The following is a 27,638-nucleotide window of genomic DNA, read 5'->3' as shown; positions in this document are numbered from 1 at the left end:
GTTCTTTTAGCCACTTTTATCACATTTTGCCCCTTTTTAACATTTTTGCCCATTTAAGCTACCTTTTGCTTTTAAATACCACCTGTTTCCTATTATTTGCCGTATTCTTCCACTCTTGACTGCTTTATGCCCATTTTTGTCACTTTTCTCTCAGTTTTATTCTTTGCTACGTTTGTGCCACTTTTTGGCCACTTTTGCCACATTCATATTATTTTTATTGCTACTTCAAGCTGTTTTTGCCACTTTTCACCACTTAGATTGTGACTCTTGCAAAGATATTTTTTTAACAATTTGGCTCTTTGGTTGAGCAGTGTTGAGTAACACTGGTATACACCTTTTGGGGGTGTAATAAGCATGGCCTATAGCGTTCTGCTCAGGCAGGTAGAGGGGTTGCAGCAAGCCCCTGCTCATGCTGTGGTTCCAAGGGCCCTAAAATTGCCGGTTGTCTCTGGGTGTTATAAAGAGAGGCTCTTGAGATTATTTGGCTACCAATCGGCGCTGTGATGAATTCTTAGCCCAAAACATGCCCAAAACCAGTGCACAGGAGTGTATATATGGGCTGTTTAACAGCCTATGGAGTAGTATTGTTAATTTCAGTCCAATCTGATGAAAATTATTACAGGATGATGAATATATCACTACTGGAATCATCAAATTTTAATGTATGTCAATCCTAGATTATCAGTAACGGCACAAACATTTTCATTTATGATTTTAAAAGACTCTTGAGGGAGGAAGTAAAAAAAATATGATCATAAAAATGGAGGTGATGAAATTATTAGCATTAAACATCAATGCTGATTAGATTATTAATAATAAAAATCTATGTTAGGTGAAAATGTGTGAGTGAGCTGAAAAAAATAAAGATAACCCAGTAAAAAGATGATGACTTTTAAAAATGTCCTATTTTGGTTCATTCTAGACATGAGAATCGTTAGAAAGACTGAGTCCTATCAGGGAACCGCTTCACTCTCAACCTTCACTGTCTGACCTGGCAGCAGAAGGAGTGATAAACAACAAAGTGGTTTTTGACACTTTTGGTTATCGTCTCATCACTCAGAATAAATCTGGGAGATTTTAAAGAGAGAAACTGAATGAAAAATGAAAGTGGCTTGAATACAACAGACACACATGGGAAAAAAAAAAAAAAAAAACATTTTAAACTTTTCAAAATGTTTTATTACGTATCAAGGTTCTGTAGATGCATGTATTTACATTCATGGATGTTTCATGAAACACATTAACATTTTAGTAAATGCTCCACATTATTTCAGCAGATCTTCTCTGCTGCTGTCTCTTCATTTTGTCTCTCCTTGACTTTTTGTCTTTAAAAGTTTGTAAAACATCAAAACTGATCAAGATCTAACCATTCTTTTTCTATGGACAACCTGAGCTTTCAGAATTATGAAAAACAGTTATCGGACTATATAGACAAAAAAACTCAACTGAACGGAAACTAAAACTCAAAGGTTTTTATGTGTGACACACAGTGAACAAAATGACTGAGATTTTTTTGTACAGAGTTGTTCTCCCATCTCTTTTGGACCAAACAGTGAAGAAATAATCAATCTGTGTCAAAACATCTGAAAAATATTTGCATATTTACAAAAAAGAGTCCTTCCACTTTTTTTGTGTTCGCTTTACCAGTGCCATTATACAAAGCAGTTCCTGTCTGCAGAGACACAGAGGGCCACGTCACAGGCTCTCTGTCTCTCTTTCTCTCCATTATGAGTTATTCAGGCCGTCTTCTTCATGATGTTAGTGTAAAAACATAGATTTTTACAAAGCATGATGCAATAATAGAACAGCCTGCCATTGGTTGTCACAGCCCACTTACAGTGTATGGGCGGATATAAAATAGACAACATGATGGAGAGCATTAGCCACTAACAGCAGAAACGATCAAAAAAATGGGTTAAAAGTAGGGCTGTCAAAATTGATGCCTTCATGCGGATTAATCCATCATCATGATTAATCTGATTAAAAATTGTAACACAATTAACCCATTGACAGCGCAGAATGACTCAAAATCCCTGCAACGTCTCTGGCAATGCATTTTGTACAGTTTGTCCAAGTAGGGTTACCATCGACCATGCTGCCACGCATGTGCAAATGGGCCGTTGATCCGGTAGTGACCAACCAACTCGATATGGAAGATGCTAAACAGCACTTTGGCACACTCGATGGGAAACTTGAGTACAACAACAAAAAAAAAAAAAACAATACGGAACAGTTGACCGACACAAAGTATTACGCACATTCTGCAGGAAGGAGTTTTCTTTTCACCAAAGCACTTCCAGCTTAAAATACTACATTAACACGAAGCATATGTTCGTTGAGGATTCTGCTGGCACTTTGGCTAATGCGTCGCTAGGCTTGCGGCAAACCGCCCTCACGGAACGCCAAATTTAAAATGGAGACTATGAATAAAAGTGAATATATTTCATCAAAATGATCTGTATTGTTTCGAAATTTGACATTACCTGCTGCTTACTCGGTGCCAAACATGTCTGGCCTGGCTACATTTCTTGATTTAAAAATTTGGCCCAGTTGAATAATTGTAATTTTTGTAATTGAATAGCCCTGGCATATATATTCCATATATATATTTAATCATGATTAATCTAAATTAATCCAAAGCAACCCTGTGATTAATCTGATTAAAAATTTTAATCGTTTGACAGCACTAGTTAAAAGACTTTCAATATTGGATTTACTGCTGTGTGGATGGAATCTGTAAAGACCCCGGAAAGTCACCGAAGTTCAGGCTTGTTAGAAAAGCCTCTGTAAGGGCTATGGAATTTTTTTACTTGTGTCTCTTCCTGTCTTGTACAACAACATCAGTCTCAGAAAGTGTTCCACATGGATCACTTCTGGGCCCCACCATATTTAGCAAACTTTAAAGGTACAAGACCCCATTTGAAAATTGCCTAGAAGTGAAAACCCAATCAGAGATTATTTAGAAATAATCTATGGAAGAACTACAACCCATCCAGCAAAAATTAGTTGAAAAGACGTTTAAAAAACGTCTTCACTATACGTCTAAACAACGTCTAGATTTGATTGAAAAGTGAAAGGTGAAAAGCTGTACTTTTCAGGTCGTTGAAAAAACGTCTTCATAACAGCATCACTCTATGGTGCAAAGTTGGTTGTGTTAATCAAATTTCAACCATGAACTCATGATTATGTCTTCATTACATTATATCAACATACTGCCATAATGAATATGATGAAACATATGATAAATATATAATCATAAATTCACAGTTGATTTTTCACTTTCAAAATGAGACAATTCACAAAAAAAATTTCAACACAGCACCAACATTTCAGAAACTCAGTGACAGTGTTTTCTAAACCTGTTTTTTGTTCTTGGGGACCCATACTTTTCCAAATATCAACCAATCAAACCCAATTCCGAGTAGGCCTTCTTATCTTGCAAAGAGTCAATCTGTGCATAAAATAATGTTTTTGTCCATGCTATTGCAAATTCCTCATCACCTTGTATTGTCCTGGATACATTTTTCATTTTCTCTCCCCCTGACCAGCACCTTCTTCTAATACTAGCCCCCTAGATTTACAAAGTCAGCACTGGCCAGCAATCTCAAAACCCAGAGGTGGTGGGGTCAAAGGTATACTGTGGAAAAATACCTTAAACAGGCAACAATATTTGGGAAGAAATGATTTAAATTTATTGACTTAAGCATTTTACTGTAAAAATACAGATAACACTGAAATGGAAAAATGTCAAAACAAAAAATGTATGACCCATTCAGCAGGACTGAACAAATAAATGTTAAACAGGGGGGTCTTATTACTGGATAAACTATTAGTGAAGAACATATCAAATTGAATTCCAACAAACTACCACAACAAATAACTTGTAACTCAACAAAAAAAACACAAAGAACAAAAACAAAGATACTTGCGGGATATCCCTTATTATTCACATTGCTCTTGTACCCCCCACCGCCAGACCGCCCAGGGGCATGTTTGAGATGCTCTGCCACTGCATGGGTAATATCATGTTCTGTCGCTTTTGGGTCACATTTTTTGACAGCGGCTGCAATAACAAAGACAAAACATTGTTAATCAATCTTTTATTGTACTTATTAATCAATCTTTGAATGTGACCCATTACACAGTTCAAAACAGGAGGAAAAAAATGGGATCAAACACAGATGTCAATGAAGTTGTTATTGAAGGAAGAAATGGCTTGAAAAATTAGAAGTGTTATAACTCGTAGTACATACCCATGACAACACCAAAGAGTCGTGTGGGCTTGAAAGCCCTTTTGCTGCCATGTCCCTTCATATTCAATTTAGCCATAAGGCTATTGGTCATCAGCCTGAAAAATAAACACATAAGATGTCTACTGTTAGCAGTGAATTTTGTATGCTTTTTAAGCGCTTAGGACAGAGGGAAAGAGGCAATAAAGAGTAGGGGTAGAGGGATGGAACAAGAGAGAGAAAACTAAAATGAGATGGGACAGAGATACTGAGTGGGGAAGGAGGGGGACTTAAAGAGAGGGAAACACAATGGGTAGAGAGGAAGTAAAGGAAATGTAGGAGAGAGACAGAAGGAAAGAGGAGAACAAAAGAAATGGGGAGTGGGAGGGAAATAAGGACTCCCTCCTCACTGAAATCCCTCCATTCTTTTCATAAAAGAAATAAAAGAAAATGGTAGATGGGGAAATCCAACTAACCCCGTTCAAAAAACAAGTAAAAGATTTTTGGATTTCTGGCACATCTAGGGTGCAAACAATGCATAGTTAAATAGGAAATTAGCACAGAACCCAAGAAAGTGGTATAAATTGATAGAAAAAACACCAAAATCAACATATTAGTAGCAGAGATGTGCTGCTTTTTGGTTTCGTTGTATTCGGCTGCCATTTTAAAATATGCAGCTACAAAGACAAAATGCCACCACTTAAATTTATTGCCATCATTGAGAAATAATAAGTGGATGTCCTTTGATTACCAAAAATGCAAAAACAGTTTTTTGAAGGGAAGAACCAAACATTTTTCAGTGTTTGCCCCATCTTGAGATGGGGAGGGAAGGAGAGATTGAGACAGAGACAAGGACAGAAAGAATTCCAGCAACAGGAATTTCTTCTGTTGTGAGATACTCCTAGCTGAAGGAACGATTGGCTGTGATATGCAAGTGAGATTTGTTTGATTGTCAACGATACCTGTCCATGACTTTTGAAGAGCAGTCCCTGATGCTCTTTCCCCCAACTTTACTTAACTGAGAAATCTATGCAGAAAGAGTTAATAATCTTACTATACATGTAACAGACATCTGTAGCCTTTAAATGACACACTTAATAAAACATGACACACTGATTTTAAGTGTCCTGTACTGGCTAGCAGAGAGGTGGGCAACCTAAAGCATTTGGCCATTGGATATACTTTACCCATTTTTTGAGTTTGTGCAGATCTACCAATGCCAGCCAAGCAGAGTGAAAATGACCATTATTGTTTAGTCTTACAGAAGGGCTCCAGACAAAATTTTTAAAAATCAATCATTTTTTTATCGGTTGTATTTAAATGAAAGTACGGTAAACTTTTTAATAAATCAGATGTTCCACAGAATAGGCAGGTATACTACTGGATTATGTACTGTAATGAAGATAAGATATCTTTTGTTAGTCCCACAAGGGGAAATTCCAATTTACAGCGGCAAAAGTAGTACAAACAAAGCAGGTCATTGGTGACGATAACAATGAAACTAGAGAATGAATAAAAGTAGTGCACTCAAGAGCATTAATAAATACAGAGATATGGAAAATAAAACGCCAACTTACAAATTATAAATAGTATTTATAAACTGTTGTGTACTGGTTGGATATATTACAGATAAGATATATATATGTAAACACACACACACACACACACACACACAAACATGTGTACAGATTATACACATAAATATTACTTATTGCACTGATTATTTTGAGCAGTTTCTGTTGTGGAGTCTTACACCTGCAGGAAGGGAATACCCGCAACACCTCTCCTTCACTTTTCAGGTGTGAATTAACGGGGAATTAATAGGTTCTGATAAATTCAAACAGGTATGATGAAAAAGAGAGGATTTTAAAAACAAGCTGAAATGCCACTGGTGGTGCAGTACATGCTCAGTTTCTTTATTAGCCCCTTCTGTATTAGCCCAATGCAAGAAATAAAACACACTTCTAGCCACTTAAATTTTTAAATTTAAACCGGCAAGGCCAAGCTTGATTGGCTGACTGACAAAATGACAGATTGTCCAGGGTTTTCTAACTTAAGTAGAGATTTACTTGAAGCCCCCTTGAGATATCCTGGCAGATCAAAAAGGACATTGTTGCCTACCTCTGGGATAGCACATCTCCTCTAAAAGTGACTATTTTGTAAAATTTTATTTACCAGAACATGTCTCCGCTCCTCTTCTTCAAGTCCTTCCTCCATTGTGTTAAATTCCTCCATCTTCTCCATTCGTTTGATGTGGAAAGTGGAATCGGTGGGCTCTGCACTCCCTATTCGCTTAACCTCCTGCAGAATTTCCACCATCTTCCATAAGACACACTTCTGGAACTCTAAAATAACATGACAGTACATTTATTATATTATTTTCTGAACATGCATGATACATCCACAAGGACTGCATTTTTACTCATCCTCACCTCATCATATGCCAATTAAGTTTGAGAACACAATGAGCATTGCGCATGAGCATGAGCAAAGTAGAGCAGACTCTTGAGTTGTGCTTGCTACTTCCTCTGTCAGCATATGCACAATCTGTGAATCTGTTTGTGTGGGCACAATGAAGAAAAGTTTTTGTGTTTCTATTTGTGGGGTGCAACTATAAAACTGTCTGAGTGTTGATCTTAAGCATTGTCCAAATATTGTTACAAAAATTGTTACATGTGACACTTGCATTGCACTGTATTTATGTATTCATTTAAATTTTGTCTATGAGCATTATTTTCTTTGTAGGACCACTTTGCACTGTTTTACATATTCAAAATAAATTTCTATCTTATCAACAGACAAGCTTATCACTTACTAGGAAAAGCATCCTTGTTGTGGGTGGATGGAGCTGTTGGCATTTCTGAAACAGACATTTAAACTCAATATTATTAAAAAAGAAAAACAACAGCAACATAGTATCTGCAAGAAAGGAACTGATGACTTCAACAAGTGAACTACTTTTGATAGTTTTTTCAAAATGTTGTATTACTTCTTATCCAGGTGACTGAGAAAATATCTGGCATCTGGATTGTTTATATATCCAAGTCTACACAGTGGTGAAATATCAGTCTGTGGCTTAATGCTCCCAATGGCTGTTAATCCAGAACACTCTCTCATTTAAGAAACATGGCAGCAAGACTGTTCTCATAATTTAGAACAAAAATCAATGTTTATAAGCAGAGTACACTAAAATACTGGATACAGTTTTCCACAGTTTAAGTAGATAAATGGCTTTTAGTTATTTTAGAGGTAACTGATGCAAACAAAAGGTAATAAACTGGAATCTGCTTTGACAAAGCTAACCAAGAGCTAGGGCTGGGCGATTTTGGCAATTGAACTCTCTTCCTCGATTACGGTTAATGAACGGTTATTCCATCCCCTGCCTCAGTTTGTGCTGTAAATATTTATATAATTATAAAACAAATAACTGATTTTTTTATATTATAAAATTAATGCATTAATCTTGTGTACTTCCAGAACTAAGCTAAATCTATAAAATTCCATCCTTCCTAAACACTTTTGTCCCCTTGTACCGTAATTTCCAGACTATAAGCCGCTACTTTTTTCACACACTTTGAACCCTGCAGCCTATACAATGATGCTAATTCATAGATTTTTACAGGCTAACGGCCTCCAGGGGGCGCTAGCAGGAAGCGCAAAAGTGAGACAGACAGGTGGAAGAGATAATGTGCCGAGGAAGACAGACGCTAGTTTGATCGTGTTTTGAACAGCCATTTTGCACATCATGCACACACCCTCATCATGGAAAACACATGTAGAAATGCATATGATGCAGCTTTTAAGTTAAAGGCAATCAATCTGGCTGTCAAAGAAGGAAATAGAGTTGATGCACGTAAGCTTGGCATCAATGAATCGATACACTCATGCGTAACAGTGCAGAGACAAGTTGGACGGATGGAGAACAGCTTTATAATTCTGTCTCTGCTATGACCTGTGAGAATGCTACAAAAATATGCCTTTATCTGATATATTTGCATGGTTCATACCCACAAAATACACGGGCAAACTATGGTGATTAAAGTCACGTTTCACAGAGAGAAAGAGAGAGAGAGAGGAGGGTCGGGTGGTGGTGAGCGAGCAGGAGAGAATAAAGCAACAGGCGCTGATCTGAATCATCATTCACCCATCTCTGGGTTATATTTCCATGGTTGATACCCACATGAAAAACGGGCAAACTTTGGTGTTTAAGTGAACTTTCAGTGGTGAGCACACGAGGTGGAAGCAAATGAGCTCCATTTGTGCTGCTATTTGCTGCTGTAATCCTTTTGTTTGTATTCATCATTTTTTTTAACTTTAGGCAGAACCAGCTAATGGCTGAAGTGTTTTTCTGTGTTGACCTTCCTTATTTAAACTTGAAAGTGTGTTCTAGAGACTGAAGTATGTTACTTTTTCGTCCTTAAACTGTGTTTCTAGGGAGTGTGTTTCAAGTGTTAGGTCTATGCATTTTTATATTGGTATTAATATAAACTAAATTTGATTGTTAAATATCACCATATTGTTTAAACCCCAATATTGTTAATCCTAGTCAAACTAAGAAATAGAGTCAAGTACAAGTTTTATGACTTATGTGGGCCTTTTTAATGGATTTCCTCTAGGCCAATTCTAGGCCCATAGTTTGGACACCCCTTGTATATTTACTGATACTCAGAGTAAAAGAAAACTATTTGAAACATTATTAGAAATTCATTAAACACTGTTAGAGTTTGGTCCATGTTGTACTATCACACTGGGTTCTGATGTCTACAGAGCTAATAAACAGATCCCTGTTTTACACAGTTATCATCGTAACACCAGTACTACTGGAGTTAAATGGTAAATAAAACAAAGGTAAAAACATCACCAAATCTTGTCTTTACCCCAACAATGCACATGAAGTTTGTACAGATCTGGGCATTGATCTGCTCCTCCGTGCTCCTGTGTCTCTCTCTCATCTCTCCCTCATCCACTGCTGTCTGTCTGTCCGCGTCATATCAGACCTGTATGCTACATTCAGGCGCGTATTGGCTTGTTAACCAAACAGCAGCAGCTACGATACTAATGAAGAGAGAATACATCGTTTTACATATTAAACTTTTATCAGAAGTTAGCACAGACTGAGAGCTCTGTCCTCTCACTGACAGTTCACTCACTGTTACCGTCAGTGCGTATTTGGAGAGAACGATGAGGATAACGGAGAAGTTAGCTAGCAGATACTCATTTTTAGCATTGTCTAGCCTATGCGCCTTAATAAAAACAAAAACTTTGGATTAAAGCTGCGCTCCACTTAAACATAACATCCACCTGTGCTGCATATACCCTGCCTGCCTTCCTGGTTTGGCCTGCAGCATCTGCGCGCCTGGCACGCACACACTGTCATCACACCTGTGCGATAAGGCATGAAAATCTGTACAGCCCTGATCTGGCTACTTGGGGCTCCGTTTAGTTTAGTTTAGTTTAATAAGATCCCCGTTAGCTGCCAGCTGCAGCTATTCTTCCTGGGGTCTAGTAACAGAAACGAGAGAGGAAAACAATAAAATCAATGAATAGAAAAGCTCAGAGTTTTACTTGCCCGTCTGCTTTTTGAAGTTGCCCCGGGCATTCGGGCAACCGTTAATGTCGGACCCTGTGTACACTCCTTTATTTGCTCTTTTGATGCAGGATTCGGCTCATTTGCTCAGCTTATTGTAAACAGATGCGATGTTGCATCTAATTGCATCTTAGTATTGATTTTGTATGTAATCCTGTCACACAAATATTTTTCTTTGGTTCAGTGGGACTAAATGGCTATAACACACCTTTGGTCACTTCCACGAGAGATGCGAGCCAAGGAGAACAGGAGGAGATGAGAGGAAAGATGAATCAAGGTAGCAGAAATTTATCAAAATGAGATGTTCTGTCCTCGGAGTTGAATATTAAATGAACAGCTGTTAAAACCATTTTTGTCACAGCTGTCATTGTTAAGTTATAGTCTGCTGTAGTATTTCATAACTTTATCACTTAAACAGTTTACTATGGCTGACCATATGATTATTTCCCTCATTAAGGGTGAAGCAAATCTACAAAAAAAACTCACCAATCCTGCATGCAGCCAGAGGCCAAAATCCTGTAGCCTAGTCCTCCATTCAGGCACACAGCTGTGATTAAATTAGTCCATTATCTGTGCAGATGAACGCTGGACCAGTTTCTGACAAGTTTATAACATGAGTGTGTCTTTAGACCTTATTCAATAAACTCTCCTGCGTGATCATGGCGGAAAAACGTGTCTGGAGGCAGGGACATTTTAACTGCTTGTTGTCAGTGTTGTGAACTGTTAAGCTGAGATAAGTCTCCGTTGTTGTGGAGAAGATCACATCTGTCTGCTGCTGGACCGTCTTCTCTCTGACATGTACGACTCTGGCAGGGAGTTTTCAGCAAAATGTTCGCACCCAGGCAAATCTCATATTCAGGGTTAAATGTCGTCAGGAGATTTTTAAATCCTGGATTTTCAACAACACTGGGCTCATGTCTCTACCAACATGTTGTGTTACTGCTGCCGTTATCTCGGAGTCATCTTGCGGCGTATTTTAACAAATACCACATGAGTTAGACCTCTTCCTTTTCAAAGTTGAACAACTGCTCAATGCTGCAGATCTAGCGCCGTTTCTCATTGTCTGTCTTAAAGGCAGCTAACTGGCCGCTAACTCACCACGCTGCTTGGTTTACCGTCTTCTCCCTTGCTTCTCTCACTGCTGATATAAAAAGAAAAAACATGGCCGGAGTTTTCTGGATGGGCAGAGGAGAAAAAGACAGCTCTTTGCTGCGAGAGATGCATTCAGGGACAATGGGAGAAGTGAAACTCCAGCAAGTAGGGATGTAAGGATATATCCTAAATCGGCTAAAAATCGATATAAATTATGGAGGATTAAAATCGATACAGCACAATATGTGCTTTGATACTCTGCTTAAACAATAGGGGGTGCTGTCTGTTATTAGTGCCGCTTGTTTTGACGTCACAGTCTCTCCCGCAGACCTTAGCCAGTCTGTTATGCCTGCACTCTACACGGAAACAAAACAAACGGTGGTCCAAACTCAGAGATGCCGACAGCATTGCAATAACAACAGATGGCTGGACTAGCAGCGCTACCCATTGTTACCTGATTATTACAGCTCTTATGATAACAAATGAGTGGGGCATGGCGAGTTTTGTTTTACAAACTCGTCCTCCCTTCAAAACCTTTCAAGGTGATACATGAAGAAACATGCACTAAATTTTGGTTTATGAGTTTGAACACAACCTCAGAATTTTTCAAGATACTTGGTTTGTGAGAAGGACAGAAGATCAACTTTAACCTTAAGTTCTGCCTAACACTTTACTATCAAGTAACTCACTCAACTTACCTTCAACAGTAGCAGCAGGAGCAATGTACTTCTGGATTTCAGGAGGTGTTGGATATGCCTGCAGGTCTGTTTGGTTCTCTATATATAACACATCCAAAACAGTATTCTTATCTCAATCTGTTAAATGTTTCCTGATAAACTGGTTATGTGAAAAAAAACAAAAAATAGTAGGTTTCAGCAATGTATTCACACTCTCTGGTCTTTTTCTTAGCCACTGAGACATCATCTTCTGACAGAGACTTTCCTAAACTTGTCACATGAATTAGGCTACCTTCTGTAAGTGATACAATATAAAACACCTTTTTAATTTAAAGCATTCATGCATTTACCATCAGTAAAATCATCATATGTCCTCTTCTTTACAAGTCTCTTTCTGTTTTCTTCTGACACAAAGGTGGTACTCTCATGGTCAGTCTGGGCTGATGAAGTGTAGTTATAATCTTCACAATCTTTCTCATTTTCTAGAAAAGATATTACCCAAGTTAAATGTTTTCTCACTTCTATGCTTATATTAGGTCTGTAAAAATATGCACTCAAAGTGAATGTTGCTAAACAAACAACACAGCTTAACGTTAACCAAAGAAACATGCAGTACCCTCTTGTAGACTAGCTGCTTTTAATAAATGTATAATAAACATAAATAAGTTTTTCTTAGTCAAACATAGTTGGTTTTGAGCAAAAATTAACATTATCAAATTATTATTATCATCATCATCATCACCATATCAATTTTTTTGGTCCTTGGCTCAGCAATATTTTAAGACACTGTAAAAAATACTTTTATTATCATTATTTGGTGGGCTAAGCCTGAATGAGTGGTTGAAAGTCATAGATGATATAGAGGAAGACAAAAAAGAAAATAAACACCCTACAGAGAGACACCTCTGTGAAACACAGACCAAAGTCCCCTATAATAATGCTTGTGAGTTTCAAAATACAGAGAAGTAGAAACTCATTATTTGATTAAATGATGGGATAGCAAGGGCGAAGGAGGAAAATAAACCTTAAGAGCAATGTAAAGTCGAATCAGGGATTTTAGTTTTAGGTCTGACACAATACATGTCTTTATGTAAACGTGTGAGCAGTGTGTGGGGTAGAAGATGCCTCCATCGGGAGAATTAACTGACATTCTACAATAAGTGCTTTCAGAAGGTGGTTTTAAGTTTACTGTCAACTAGGGATGAAAAGATTAAAGTACTGGACAAAAATCAAATGCTAAATTAGTTGCAAACATATATATTTTCAACAATTCAGCTCTAATGAATTCCATGTGTAACTGGCAAAACTGGTGATAGAAACAACTACAGAGTGAGGCATCTCATCTCCTTCTCATATCTGAGAGTTGATCATGCATCAAAACGTCAACAGGCAATTCAAGCAGAAGCTTGACATTGACCATGGCAATGGCAAGTAAACAAAACAGACAAAATGGCAGCAACCGCTGCAAAACTGCCATGTCCTAAAAGATCCAAAAAATGACCTCATCACACCATAAACTCCACAAAGAGCAGAAATACTTGCAAGATTTGTAAGCTGTGACATGTACAATGGAAGCATTTCAATTATGCAAGAGCATGTGAAAAGGAAACACATTGTGGAGCATGATGACACAATTCTTAATGTCAGAAAGCCTGTTTGCTAGTGTTAATTAGCTTTGCATAGACAAAGATAAAGATAAAGTCACCATCACTTCTTCTGTACCTGTGAGCAGGTTTCTAAGGGTTTAAAAGAGTAATGTTACGCTTTTGCCTAAAACTGTCTTCTCATTTGTTTAAACTGTTTAGCATCTTGTAGACCACAGACTGCACAAAACACATTTTTTCTTTTATCAAGGGAAATCTAGTCTTTTTTTACTTCCACAGCTGCTGCTACTTTATCTGCCCTTGGTAAACAGACAAAAATGTTTTGTTTTAATTCTTATTAGCACAATGCCTGTCCTTCGTTTTAAATAGACAACTATTCAAAAGCTTCAATTTAATTTTTCTGTTGTACACATAGCAGTCTATTGTAAAGAACCTCAAGTTAAATTTAAATTAGAATTGCTTATTGATCATTTTTTTGTAGATGTCATAAAATTTCTGATGGCTATGACCTTCTCACCTGAGTGGTACTTTAACCAAGTGTCAACTTCTCGCTGACTTTTTAATATGTTCCTCATGCAAAGCAACTCATAAACAAGGGTAACCAACCAGTCCCTGACATTCTACCGTATACAAGGCAAAGAAACAACAGCCTCAAACCTACAACAAATCAACAGATCGACATTTTTAAAAGGTCATACATCTGTAAAGACCAATCAGTGCAAAAACAAACATTCACCTCTGACTCAGAATTGGCTGCTTTATTCATCTTTACAGTAGGATTTGTTATTGTCATAAAAACATAAAAAAAAAAATACATACCTGAGGTCATCTTTATTTTCACCAGTGGAAAAGCTTTCCGGTCAACCTCTGGGTCCATCTTCTTTTTATGGGCCAACTGTACGTGGGTATTTGGCCAGCGTACAACATTTTTGTCTTCCTCTATCCAGTTTTTTGGGATTACACCTTCATATTGTTTGTCATCCTCTTGCCAAACAGCTCTTGCATAAACCATTGTCTGAAACACATGCAAGAGGGTAAAAGCGTGAAAAAAAAAAAGGAAAGAAAAAAATCCAAGGCCACCGTCTTACAGTCATTAGTGGAGGGCCAGGGTTAAGCAGTTCACTCTATTTCGTGTAACAAAGGGAAGACTGCATGTCCTCCATGATGTGGTAGACACACTGCTTTCCTTTTCAAGTCCTGGCTTTGTAGTAGCTGTGTTTTAGCCACGCTGTGGATATTGCCAAGGAAGCAGGAAGCAGCTGTCCCTCCATTTTACTGACACAGACGGCAGTTGCTTTGGCTTCTGTTTGTTATTTTTTTGTGAACATTCCTTCTCTGCCCTACGTTTTGCCACTTGCACCAATGGGCTATGACTGGTCTTCACAAGCTTCTTGATGGTTTGAAGATGGTTCTCAAATGGGAAAGCTGATATCTCATTTAATAAGCAATCAAAATGTCCAGCATCCTCATGGAGGTGTTTTAAAGCATGCACATTGTAGACAGTGAATTTGTCTCCATAGACCCCAGCACTGTTGACCACAAAATGATTCAGGAGCTCACCTGCATAAGGCAGAAACTGGTTTCGTCTCTCACGATTTGCAGTGAGAAGGATTGACATTCCAACTGTAAGGCAAAGAAAGTGGTGGTACAAATCTGAATCCACAATCCCATGGAGCACCACAGGTCCCGTGTATAAAAGAAACTGACGAAACTCTGTGGCTTTCCATCTGTCCAGGTCATGAAGGGACCTAGGCTTCCTTGCTACATCACTAACCATTGCATTCCTTAATCCAAGCAGTCTATCAGAGAGTGCAGCTCTCTTTCCTGGAGGGAGTCTGTGAGGGTTTGGGGTCCGACACAGATAATACAGGATGCGCCTCACTACTCCAAGGCAAACAAGGTGCATGTAATCAAGGACAAATGATCTGACACATGGGATGCCTGCTCTGATCAGTGGTGTCTCCCCGTTCTGATGCTTTGCTCTGTAGGCCATGCAGCTGAACTTTTCATCTGTCCTTCTTGGGAATGTATGCTTGCTGTTAAACACTACTTTTCCCTTCCATTCACCTTCCTCCTCACATCTTTCACAGCTGGAGTATCCAGTGTGGTAGACTATGTTTTTTAGGAATGCCCTGGCTGGAGCATCACATATAAAGGCTTTTATTTGCACCTGTACAACTCTTCCATTGTGCTGTACTCCATTTCCCCTGAGTCTCCTTATTTCTTTATTTTTATGTCTTCCAGCGGTTCTGGTTTTGCAGTACCACTGAACAGAGCAACAATGAAAGGCTCAAATCCATCCACCTTTGCTAACATTGGCCAAAACTGTGCACCACTGGATCTGAATAATGGTACACCATCAACATTAATACAAACAGCAATGTTTTCTGTTGAATCTAGGCAATGAAGAAGTGTGCGGCGTATGCTATCCTCTATGCCATAATCAATGTACTCGTCATGACATCTTGTCCTCCATTCAACTACTTTTGGTGTGGAAAGAAGTGTCCGTGAGTCCTTGGGAAGCTCTTCGTGTCCATGCTTTCGAAGAATTTGCAGCAGGTCATTGAGTGCTTTGTGAGTCTGATTGCTGGTCACTGCCCAATCTGCCAGGTCACTGCCCAAATCTGTTTCATTTTCACCAGCTTGTTCTTTAGCTATTTCAGGTGCCTCTTCTATAGGTTCATCTTCTGAGTCAGCACTTGGATAGCATCTTTCTTGATCCCAATCATCCGCTGTATTCAACTCCTGAACACCCAGTATGTTTGGGTTATCTGGATCTGGATCTTCATCCATGGATTCCATTTTACTGTCATTCTCTACTATCTTCTTAACCAAGGAATTGATCTTCCTCCAGTTCTGAAGATAGCCTGAGGCCATCTTCAGAAGATGCAAATTGTTTATCAGTAAATGTATCAATCTGAGAGAAAACCCACCTCTCTTGTTGATGGGGTGAGACTGGTCAGCACCTGAAGCAGAATAAAAGAATCAATTAAAACCTGTCACAAGAGACAAGAAATTATGGGAACTAGTAACCATCATTACATTCAGTCAATCAAGAACTTTATTTGTCCCCAATAGGGGCAATTCAGTGCGCAAAAATATGGGGAGCATAAGAAACAAACAAGCTACACAAAACATGTAAGAGTAACATAAAACAAGAGACAAATTTAAAATCCAACAAGGAAATTGATCAATTTATTTATCACACTGGCTGTCACACAGTGCAAAGGTGCAAAGACTTTCTCTTCCTACTAAAGTTAAGAAGAGAGATGGAAGCAGGAATAAAGGAGTGTTTGTATGTGTTTGTTTTGATCGGTGGAAGTCACAATCACAGCGACAGATACCATAAACAACCAGAAAATGCAAAATCAGTTTAGTGTGGCTGGACTGCCATGTGTTGGGTGGTCTATGCAGTGTGCACATTAGTTTCCCAAACTAGCAGTACATCCAATACAGAGAGAAAATATCCTATCAAAAGTTTAAAAAAGGCAGCACATCTTAAAATCTAAATTTTGGAGGATTTTGTACATCCTATTACTTTTACAAACATTTAGGCTGAAATCATCACTGAGTCCATTTGATGTCATTATATTGAGAGTATGGATCCAAAATATTTCTCTCTGGGCTATTCTCCTCAGGATGTCTCCTCCTCTACTGGGCATTGCGATTTTCTCCATCCCATAGAACTTTAATGAGTAGGGTGAGCCATCATTTGCTTCATAATAATGTTTAGCAATTGCATAGTCCATGTCTGGGCATCCTCCCCCCAGAAATCTTTTAGCTTCAAAAGCTTGATTCCCTATATTCAAGTGTATTTTGCACTAGTTCTTACTAAAATTGAAGTGGCTAAATTGGCTATGAAGTGAGGAAAAATTCTTTATTTAACCGGTTCACATGATTGGCATCAGTAAGGTCTGACTAGATCATCCTAACACAAACACAAACCATCCTCTAAAGTTCAAAGTCAAACAATATCTTCTGTATAAGATCTCAGATAAATTAGAAGACAAATCCTGTCAGACTTTCATAATAGCTTATATTTTACAGAGTAAAAAAGTAGTGTTTTCTATGTGATTTTAACCTCTCCAGTCTACTCTCAGCTCACACTTCAGTACAAACACAGGAAAGACCCAGGCTAAATCATGGGCAGAAAGTTCAATCTCTCCTCTTTCAGATCATCTTCAATCAACACTGACCCTCTCCCTCTCCTCAAATCTAGAATCAAAACTGGCCTGTTCAGGATAGCCTATTCTTTGTAAATTCTTTGTCCCATTTTATTCTTTAACCTTTTATCTTTTGTTTTATTGTACTTGTATTTTATCTGTAAAGTGACCGTGAGTGTTGAGAACTGGTTCATGTGAAGGACGTGTCTGCTTTTAGCTTTTAAGAGTCTGAATGAAACTGCACAGACACATGACGTGAACGAGCTGTAAGCTCTGGTTGAAAGAACGTGCTGTATGTTGGCTGTCTACTAAATCAGACTTTAGAAACTTTACCTGGATTCTGACCATCTGCTGTCCTCTAGGCTGAACATTTCTTCATTCAACTCTGGTTTCACTACCGCAACCTCGGCTTTTAACGAAGATTGCATTTTGAAAAGCTCTCACTTCATCCCCAATTCATGTACAATCAATAATTTAACAGATGAGCGGGTCGCTCTGAGACCAAAAAGGTTGAGAGGCATCTGGCTGCAGCCCTCGGGCAAAACTCTACGCTGGGGCATTTGGTTGGAGACCTCTACGCTGGGGCGAAACCTCTACGCTGGGGCGTGACGTATATTACCCGCGACGAAATTTCAGCTCTATCCGCTTGCCGACAGGCTGACCCTAAACCTAACCAGTCGGATTTTAATGCCGAAACCTAACCAGTTGGATTTTAATGCCTAAACCTAACCAGTTGGATTTAAGCGCCTAAACCGAACCAGTCGGGGTTTAATAGCGTAGGCTATGCTAATGTGTCATAAGCACAGCGTTGTAGTAATGCTAACAACAGCTAGGTCATGCTTACAACAGCTAACACGCTGCACGCCTTAGCGTAGGCTTGGGCAATGACGTCACGCCCCAGCAAAGAGGTTTCGCCCCAGCGTAGAGGTCTCCAACCGAACACCCCAGCGTAGAGTTTGCTCGAGGGCTGCAGCCAGACCCTCTTGAAAAGGTTCGGGGCCTTTAAGAAAATATCCGGGGCTTAAGCCCACATAGCCACTCACTAACTCCGCCAATGTTCTCCATCACTGTTCATACAAGCAATAACCTTTACCTGTATATTCTAACGGCTAGTGCATTTATGCTAACAGCAGTTTCAAAGAAGCTAACACGTGGCCTTCTTGGATTAACATTAATTACTTTACTGCACAAACTTTAGCAAAATATCAAGACCAAAACTCAGTAAAACACACTTTGTGGTATTTCCTTTAATTTCCGAAAAAATTAACACTTACAGCAACAGCAAGAGTATCTCCGTCGCGGTTGTCTGTCTCAGCAAGTATTTTTTTTTCTCAAACCACCGGCGCGCGTGAGAGGGGCCTGAAGGAGCCAGAAGGAGACCATTGTTGTGCCTGCTCAGAATTACCATTCAATAAGTTACAAATTTTCAATATATGATGTCTACTTTGATTATTAAGTCTTGAAATAATAAAAACATGAATCAGTACATATATACATAAATTATCTGTTACTCCAAAATACTTTTGGTTATAATTTATAAGTGTTTGGTTTGTGTAGAGCTTACATTATGTCTTGGTCTTATGTCCACCCAATCAAAAGGCTTTGTTTGTGCTGGATCATTAAGTAAATATCTGTCAATGGATACAGTTTCAATTATCTAACCATATAATCATTAAAATCCAAACAAATTTTAAATCTTGCTTCTTAGTGCTGACGTTCTTAGTTGTACTAAGTCTTTTGTCGTGCACCAATAAGAAGTTTATTGTTAGGAGTTTGATGCTGTTTTTGCTTATTTTGTGGCTGTAAAACAGATACTCCAGAGACATAACACATCACACACACATAACAATCCTTTAGTTTTTCCATCAGGTGTCCAATCTGTTTTTCTCAGTGTTTTTGTAAATTCAAGCACCTCATCATTCTTTGCAACTCAAGCCCTCTTGTTATTATCTTATCAACCCACCCTATTAGTGACAAGAATTTTATGAAATTTAGGCCTTAATTGACACATGACATATGAATGGCAGACTGTTGCATAAAGTGTATGTTATTTTTGCATAAGACCAACAGACAGATAAAAACAAGGCCTAATTTTAACATTAGTTTTTAGAATAAATTTGGACCAAATCAAACGGACCAAACTGTCATATCTTAAATGACTAATATTGGGCTAAGTAAGGACCAAATAAAACAGGCTAAACACGGTCATACTTTAAACGACTATTTCTGGGCTAAATGAGGACTGAATTGGACAGACTAAATGTGGTAATATTTTTAACGGCTATTATTGGGCTAAATAAGGACTGAATCAGACGGGCTAAACATGGTAATATTTTAAACGACTATTTCTGGGCTAAATAAGGTCCGAATCGGACAGACTAAATATTGTCATATTTTTAACAGTTTTTATTGGGCTAAATAAGGACTGAATCGGACGGGTTATATATGGTCATATTTGAAATGACTATTTCTAGGCTAAATAAGGACCAAATTGGACAGACTAAATGTGGTAATATTTTTAACGGCTATTATTGGGCTAAATATAGAACCAGATCGGACCAACTAAATATGGTCATCTTTTAAATGGCTATTCTTGGGCTAAATAAGGACCAAATCAGACGGACTAAATATGGACATTTTTTAAATGACTATTTCAGGGTTGAATAAGGACCAAATCGGACAAACTGAATAAGGACATATTTTAAACGACTATTTCTGGGCTAAATTAGGACCAAATCAGACGCACTAAATATGGACCTATTTTAAACAACTATTTCAGGGCTAAACAAGGACTGGATCGGACGGACCAAATATGGTCATATTTTAAACGGCTATTATTGGGCTAAATTAGGACAGAATGGGACGGACTAAATATGGTCATATTTTTAACGACTATTATTGGGCTAAATTAGGACAGAATGGGACGGACTAAACATGGTCATATTTTTAACGACTATTATTGGGCTAAATTAGGACAGAATGGGACGGACTAAACATGGTCATATTTTTAACGACTATTATTGGGCTAAATTAGGACAGAATCGGGCGGACTAAACATAGCCCAATTTTCTATGTCTGTTTTTTTGACTAAATTAAGGCTTCTACGACGACTAGATTTAGCCTAAAAAAGAACGTCTAAATGACGTCGAGTGTTTGGTGGGAACAGATAGATTTAACTTAAAGAATTCACTGTAATACATTGCATGTTATCAGATGACCTTACGGAAAGACTTAAGCCTAAAATTAAGTTTTGTTTGCATTTAAACATTTCAAAGTAGTGAAATCAGTGGTTGTGGGCTTTTATTTTAACATGTGTTGCATGTTATTCTTATTCTTGAATGAAAGTTGTCCTCAGTGCTGTGTCTTTAACTGTTAACAACTCTGAGTTGCTCTATTTTCAGGTGAGGGCTGTACATCAGGAGCACAAGGACATTATTTGGTGGTCTTATGGTCTATTTAGTCCAGTGTTGAGTTGTCAGTGTGAACAGACAGAATGAGTGAATGGACCTCTCTGAATGAACACATAAACATTTGCTAGAGTGACACTCATGGATTATTTATTGTACTCAGCAAGTTGGTATTGTGGAAAAGCCACTACCAGAAAAACAACAGGGGAAACCCACAATAGCTGAAACAACTCAAGATGCTCAAGATGCTTGGTCTTTATTTTCATTGTCTGATTCGTTCATATTCAGTGTCTCAAATAGCATTAAACTTGTCTCTTAGATTCTCCTGTTTTTCAGCTCACAGGTTCAGGAATGTTCTCAGCATCCCTCTGGTCCAGTCAGAAGATTCACGTTGTCTCTGGCGGACTCTCCCGTCTCCAGAGCCCTCCGGACGTTCTGCCAGAAGACTCCCTTGTGTTGTCCAGCCTGTGGCCAGCTCAGGTAGGTGCGTTTCTTCACCAGCTTCCTCATGCGGTGGTACGGAGACAGCTGATGAGAGGGGATCTCCTCCACAAACAGCAGGATCAACACGTCCTTCTTCTCATCAAACAGACGGAAACTGAAACGACACCAAGACAGTCTGTGAGGACGGTTCAGAGGACTTCATCTGTCTGAGAGCAGGACTGCATGGATGTTTGGACCATCTTAGATGTTGAAACTTTTACTCTTGTTTATATTGTTAAAAAGACAGCACTTTTGATCAGCCCTATCCTACCTTGCTCATATGCTTCAACTTTAATTTTGAATACAGTTAAAGTATATGAGAGAAGAATAAAGAGAACCCCCACCTGGCCATCTGGATCTCTCTGGAGCACCACTCGCTCTGCAGGTAGCTCCGGCTGATCACACAGATGGTCTTCCTGCTGCTGTAGATGGCGTCTGTGATGTTCTCTATGATAGGTTTACCTGCAGACACAAACATTCAGAAACAAGTGATTTTATGCTACAGCTAAAAGTGCTTTTAATCCTTGAAACAGTTTTCTATTTTAAAGATCAGTTCTGATGAAAAGAATCCTCTGTGTGCACCTATAACAGTAGTTAAAAACTGCCCTTGTCTTAAACTAGGGAATAAATGGCACCTAATTGCATACATAAAGTATACAAAACAATCTCCACCTTGTCATGTACATATTGGAGCTGTGTTATCTTGGAGCATTAGGCCCTGGAAAGGTCTCCCAAGGAAAATTGGTCCCAGTGGATGATCCAGACAAAGAAGAATTTGGAATCTATATGGGAAACACCTCACAACCTAGAGTGTTTACCTGGTTGGAAGTCTCTGTGGTGCAGACACAGTCTCCAGCCCTGCTCTCCCTCCAGCACTGGAAGCATCTCTCTGTAGACCCAGGCCTCATCCTCAACATTGTAGGAGATGAAGGCATCGTAGAGGTGAGGAGCTCCTCTCCTCCTCTTCCTGCTGTCATAAAGAAAGGCCTGGAAGAGGAGGAAGGCATAGACAATCTGCCACCTCAGGAGGTGGTAGATGAAAGAGGTGAGGAGAGTTAACACCACCAGACAAGAGCTGGAGATATAGCAGAGGAAGCCAACGTCCATCCAACAGGACTGGACATCAAAGTCCAACACCTTGGTTCCCTGTTTGATCAGAGGGAAGAAACAGATGTAGTCATGGGCGCCATCCACCTGAGTTTGGTTGTTGCTCTTCACCCATTGGATGAAGCCAGCATTAGAGCAGTCACATGTCAAAGGGTTGTTGCTCAGGTCGAGGTAAATAAGAGCAGGAAGAGACTGGAAAATGGTCTCATCAATGACTGTTATACCATTGTCACTGAGATGCAAATATTTGAGTGCAGACAGGTTGGCCTGGGCCAAAAAATCCAAAGACTTTAGATTAGTACTAGAGAGATCCAGTGTTTGTAGGTTTGAGAGTGGCCAGAAGAGTTCAGGACCCACATCAGACAAGTAGGTCTTTGTGATTCTCAAACTTCTCAGCTTGGAGTTGAACTGAAATGTTTCTTTGCTTGTTGAAGTCAGAAATATGTTCTCAGCTGTGAATTCCTCTAAAAGTTTTGTTGATTGAACCATTTCTATTTTTGTTTTCATGATGAGTCCTTGATTACTGATGCACACCATTTTGAGCCTTCTCAGTGATTTTAAGTCAAACAAAAATGTGCTCACATTTTCATGATCCTTTAGTGAACTGGCGTCAATAGGGAAATACATCGTAAAATCTTCCAATTGTTGCAATTCACTGAAGTCATCATCAAAAAAAATAGGAAGATATATGGAGAGCTTTGTTAGATTATACAATGTGTCAAAAGCTCCTTTTCTTATCACGTTGATGTCATTAGATTCTATGTCGAACTGTTTTAGGGACTTTAAACCCTCAAAATCCCCTTTTACAAGATCAGAAACAAAAGTTGTTCCTAAATGCAAAATCTCTAGGTTTGGAAGGCCTTTTTTGAAGGCACCCTCGAATGTCCACAACTTGTTCCCACTCATATTTAAAACCTTAAGGTTGTTGAGATTTTGGAAGGTGCACCTGTCCAGTTTGGCAATAGGGTTGTTGTTTAGAAAGAGCTCAGTGAGGCTGGTCGTGTTTGTGAAATCCTCACAGCTCAACTCAGAGATACGGTTGATGCCAAGTCTTAGTTCCCTGAGGGAGGAGAGGCTTCTTATGTCCTCTGGCACTCTGTTGATTAAATTTTGCCGCAGATCCAACAACCTCAGTTGCTTCATCATACTTAATGAGCCTTTGGGTATTTCAGAGGTGTTCGTATTACCCAAGTAAAGCTCCTTGAGCTGAGAGCAAGCTCCAAGTTGGGCACTGATGTCTGCATCATCATTTACAGACAGATCCAGGCTCCGAAGCGTCGGTATTTTACAGACTGTAGGCAACAGACCTTCGCTGAACAACTGCCACATGAAATTAAGTTGTAATTCTTGCAGTGAGTCAAGACTCTGCAGGACTTTTTGTGTTTCTTCAATATCAATTAAGAGGTAGCTTAACTCCAGATGTGTTATGTTTGTCAGTAAAGACTTATCAGGGATGTCCCATTCCAATTCAGAGAAAATACTATAAAGGTAAATAGTGTGAAGATGAGGGAAGATAGGTGTTGTGATGCTAAATCTCATGATGTCATTATCTTCAACATCTAACACCTTCAGGCTGGAGGATGTGTTCAGATTCAGATCTTTAGATTCAAAAGTGGAAAACAGATTGTGTTTAAGCCTCAGTACCTGAAGGTGGGGTAGTTTTAAAACGGGCTCTATGTCAGTGACGGTTTCTAACTTGTTGGAGTTTAGGATGACAGTTTTTAAGCTGGTCAGGAAGTCAAAGGCCGAGGTATGAATGAAATTAATTTGATTGTTACTGAGATCAAGCAGAGAGAGGTTTGACAGTCCTTGAAAGAGGTTTCCTGTCAGATTTGGTAGATAATTACTCGCCATGTGGAGTTCTTTTAACGACACCAAATACATGAAAGATCCATCGTCTATGTGAGCAATCACATTACTATCCAGGCTCAGAAAACTTAGCTTTGCCATGTTCACAAAATCATCCCTTTTGATTTCTCTTATCTGATTCTCAGAAAGTTTAACCGTGTGTGCATTTCTGGGGATGTCATCAGGGACAGAAACAAGTCCATTAGATGTGCAATCCATACAAACTTCAGCCAAGGCATCCTCAGTAAAATCAAAGGTACAGTTATTCAGGGAGTAAGCCAGTGAAGGGTGATGAAGAAGCAGGAGACACAGAAGAAAGAGAAGAAGTCTTTGGACTGAGTTTGAGGACAGACTCTCCACTGTTGATGGTCTGAAGTTCACCATGGCTTCACATCTGTAGAAGACAATTTAATCACATGAAAAAAAAACAAGTTTATAATCTGAGCCAGCAGTGCAAAAGAAACAGGGCATATAAAACCTCAGCCCTCCACTCACAGAAAAATAAGTTTAACTCTACACTGATAAAAAAAAAAAAATCGGCCCATCTACTAAGAAAAACCTAGGCAACTTGTTGCATCAGCTTTTTTGGAGATTAGCCAGATAAATCTTTGTAAAAACTACTACTCTGTTTTACTGAAAGAACACAAAAACCAAAGTGAAATCTACCTACATTTTCAAGTAGATTCAACAAGACTTATTTTTATTCAACTCAATTTTTTCTTTGAAATACATGTAATTTCAGTTATCATCAGCTTGTAAAAGTGACTCATGCTGTCAGTGCAGTCTAACAAAATGATATGAATAGTATCATCTGTGATTCCCTCACACTAGTGGTATTCTTTAGTAACACCTGTTCAATATTTGCAAAGGAAGTACCTGCATTTGTTTCTACATTTGTAGATATTACCTTGTCAATGAAATTAACAAAGAATGGTTACATTTTTTACCTCAGATGTAAGTCGGGCAGTGAAACTGATTTTCAGGAAGTCCTCTTTTCACTCACGGTGCAAAAGTGTTGACCATCAAAACCAACAATAATCCATCAGAGAGATGAACAAAGGAATCCCAGCAGTGATCTCTGTCCAGCATTCAACATCTAAACTCACCTAATCACATTTAAACAGATCTAAACACATAAACACTCTGTCCCAGGGCATCATGGGAAAATTCAGCCTACATATCCCCAGATTTGAATCCCACCAATTTGATCTATCATCAACGCCATGCCTTCAGATAGCAGTTCATCTATTCCTGATTGTTACAAAAGCCATTTATCACTCATTTGAAAGACCCACAATGCATCACAGGGGGCATTTATTCATGGATAATGTAGTATTTTGTAGTTTTGAAACACAGGATGAAACTTTTAAGGTAACAAAGTCAGGCTTACCCAGACAGCAATGTTAATATTTCATCTGAACTGTCAGAATGGTTGACATTGGAATAGCATTGATTTATGATCGGCTATTGTGGTTGATTAAGCATCTATTTCTGGTTGACCGGGTGATGACAACAATGTTGATAAATAATTGAAAAATGAATGACGGCGAAACTGCATGTTATTGAAAAGCCATCAATTTATAGTTGACCGGGAAACTGCAAGTTGCCCGGGAAATATGATCCAAAATTCGATGATGTATGGTCGGCCGGGAGATCATCGCGTGGTGAACTCATCCATTGTGTCTCATTCTGAAGCCAAGCACCCAGGTAAGCACACAATCTTTTATCTATTGTTCAAAAATCTGGTATTCTTGCTTGATAATATGCACAGGCCAAGGTTGGTAACAAATCCGTGAACATTCTTTGGACATTCCGTTTCAAAATAAAATCAATCAATCAGTTACTCTCTGATTTGGTAATGGTTGCAGCCTGGCAGACTGACACACCTGCATTGAATTTAAAACAGGTGTGTCAGTATGCAAGGCTGCAACCATTACCCAATCAGAGAGTAAGAACCAGAAACTGACAGGATTCTGCATCAAGTCACATTTTCACTCTAGGTTTGCTGCCACCGCAGAAGTATACACTAAGCTTAACTTTACACTTTATTTGTATTTTCTATTTCGATGTTTTTGTACTGCAGGGAGGACCTGGGACAGTCACCCAATTTGTGTTTGCCCAGGAGGTCTAGAAGTGGCTGCGGTATGCACCAGACAGGGCAGGGGGGATTGGACACCAGCACCAGGAAATGTGTCACTAAATGCTATTAAATTACAATAAAAATGCATTTATATCCAGTCCAATCCAATCCTCTTTATTTCTATAGTACATTTTACAAGACATTACGCTTATCAAAGTGCTGCACAGTGAGTAAAACAAGTAGAAAAAAAAAAACACAGTGAACATAAAAAACATCATAAAATACATAAAAAATTCACAGGGACTAAAAACAGGGTTTATATGTACTTTAAAGTCATTGGGTGTAGTCCTTTTTTGCCTTCTCTAAAAGGTTTTCATCACTTTTTTCACATCCTGGCTGTAGATAAAGCAGGGTTTTTCGGCCTGGATATTCAGCTTATTACAGCTGAAACTGAACTGAAACCACCTTGGTTCTTAGTTGAGTAGAAATGTCCACATTGTTTCAATATTCCTGACGACAAAATTAGATGTATTTATGTCAAACCAAATCCTTGGATTTTTATTGTTGATATTGAAGATTAATTAAGTTAAATTTACTTTTGCCCAGATTCCTTTTTCTTAGTGTACACAACTCATTTTTTACATGCCACAACTTTTTTGAGCTGTGCATCCCTTAAGGTCTTCTCTTAAAATCCCCCCTGGGTGCACCACATAACAAAACAAACAGAAAAGAAAACTGAGCCACAGCAGACAGACACAACACAGGATGTTTTTAGTAAAGGTAGCTGGTGGCTTTGCCATCCTGAGGAAATCCACAGAGAAGCAGCTCTAATGTTTGTCAAGGTTTGAACAAATAAATATTATCACTGACCATCAGCAGTCATATTCAGATTATAAAAAGGCCCAATGCATTCAAAAAAAAGTGAAGCATCATAGATAAATCAAAACTTCAAATACTCACAGTTCTTTATCAGATCTTCACGTCTCAGGAATCAGATCAGCTCTGAGGACAGAGGAAGTGTTTCACTTCATGTATTTTGACAACGGCAGCAGAAGACTTCCCTCTCAGTTTTCACCTTAAACACAATAACCCACTAACTTTGTTGTTCATGACAGTTTTCTGGATTCTTTTCAAGGCTGCTTGATCCTTAAATTGAAACAGACACACCTGGTATAAATGATAGTTTGGTCCATAAGGTGTCAGAGTTATAGTACAACATATTCATTCAAACATCTTGTTGCACACCCAGACAAAAACATGGACTTCCAGGCGTGCATGGGTTTGTTTAATAAACTTTTATTTCTGTAAATACGAGAACACAAGCACATCAACTTAGCGTGGCATCATACCTGCGGGAATCT

General features: G+C 38.7%; 1 protein-coding gene across 1 annotated transcript; it reads right to left on the bottom strand.

The window, feature by feature from the left end:
* Positions 1-20,799: 20,799 nt before the first annotated feature.
* On the bottom strand, positions 20,800-27,272 carry LOC121524432 (toll-like receptor 13). Its single transcript, XM_041809819.1, has 4 exons — positions 27,238-27,272; positions 22,061-24,591; positions 21,587-21,704; positions 20,800-21,357 (listed from the first exon to the last, which is right to left on the bottom strand). The coding sequence occupies exons 2-4, from the start codon at positions 24,579-24,581 to the stop codon at positions 21,117-21,119; spliced, it is 2,880 nt and encodes a 959-aa protein (XP_041665753.1). The 5' UTR covers positions 24,582-24,591; positions 27,238-27,272; the 3' UTR covers positions 20,800-21,116.
* Between the last annotated feature and the right edge of the window lie 366 nt (positions 27,273-27,638).

This window comes from Cheilinus undulatus, linkage group 16 (genome assembly GCF_018320785.1).
Source record: "Cheilinus undulatus linkage group 16, ASM1832078v1, whole genome shotgun sequence".
NCBI lineage: Eukaryota > Metazoa > Chordata > Actinopteri > Labriformes > Labridae > Cheilinus > Cheilinus undulatus.
This window is presented reverse-complemented; position numbering and strand designations above follow the sequence as displayed.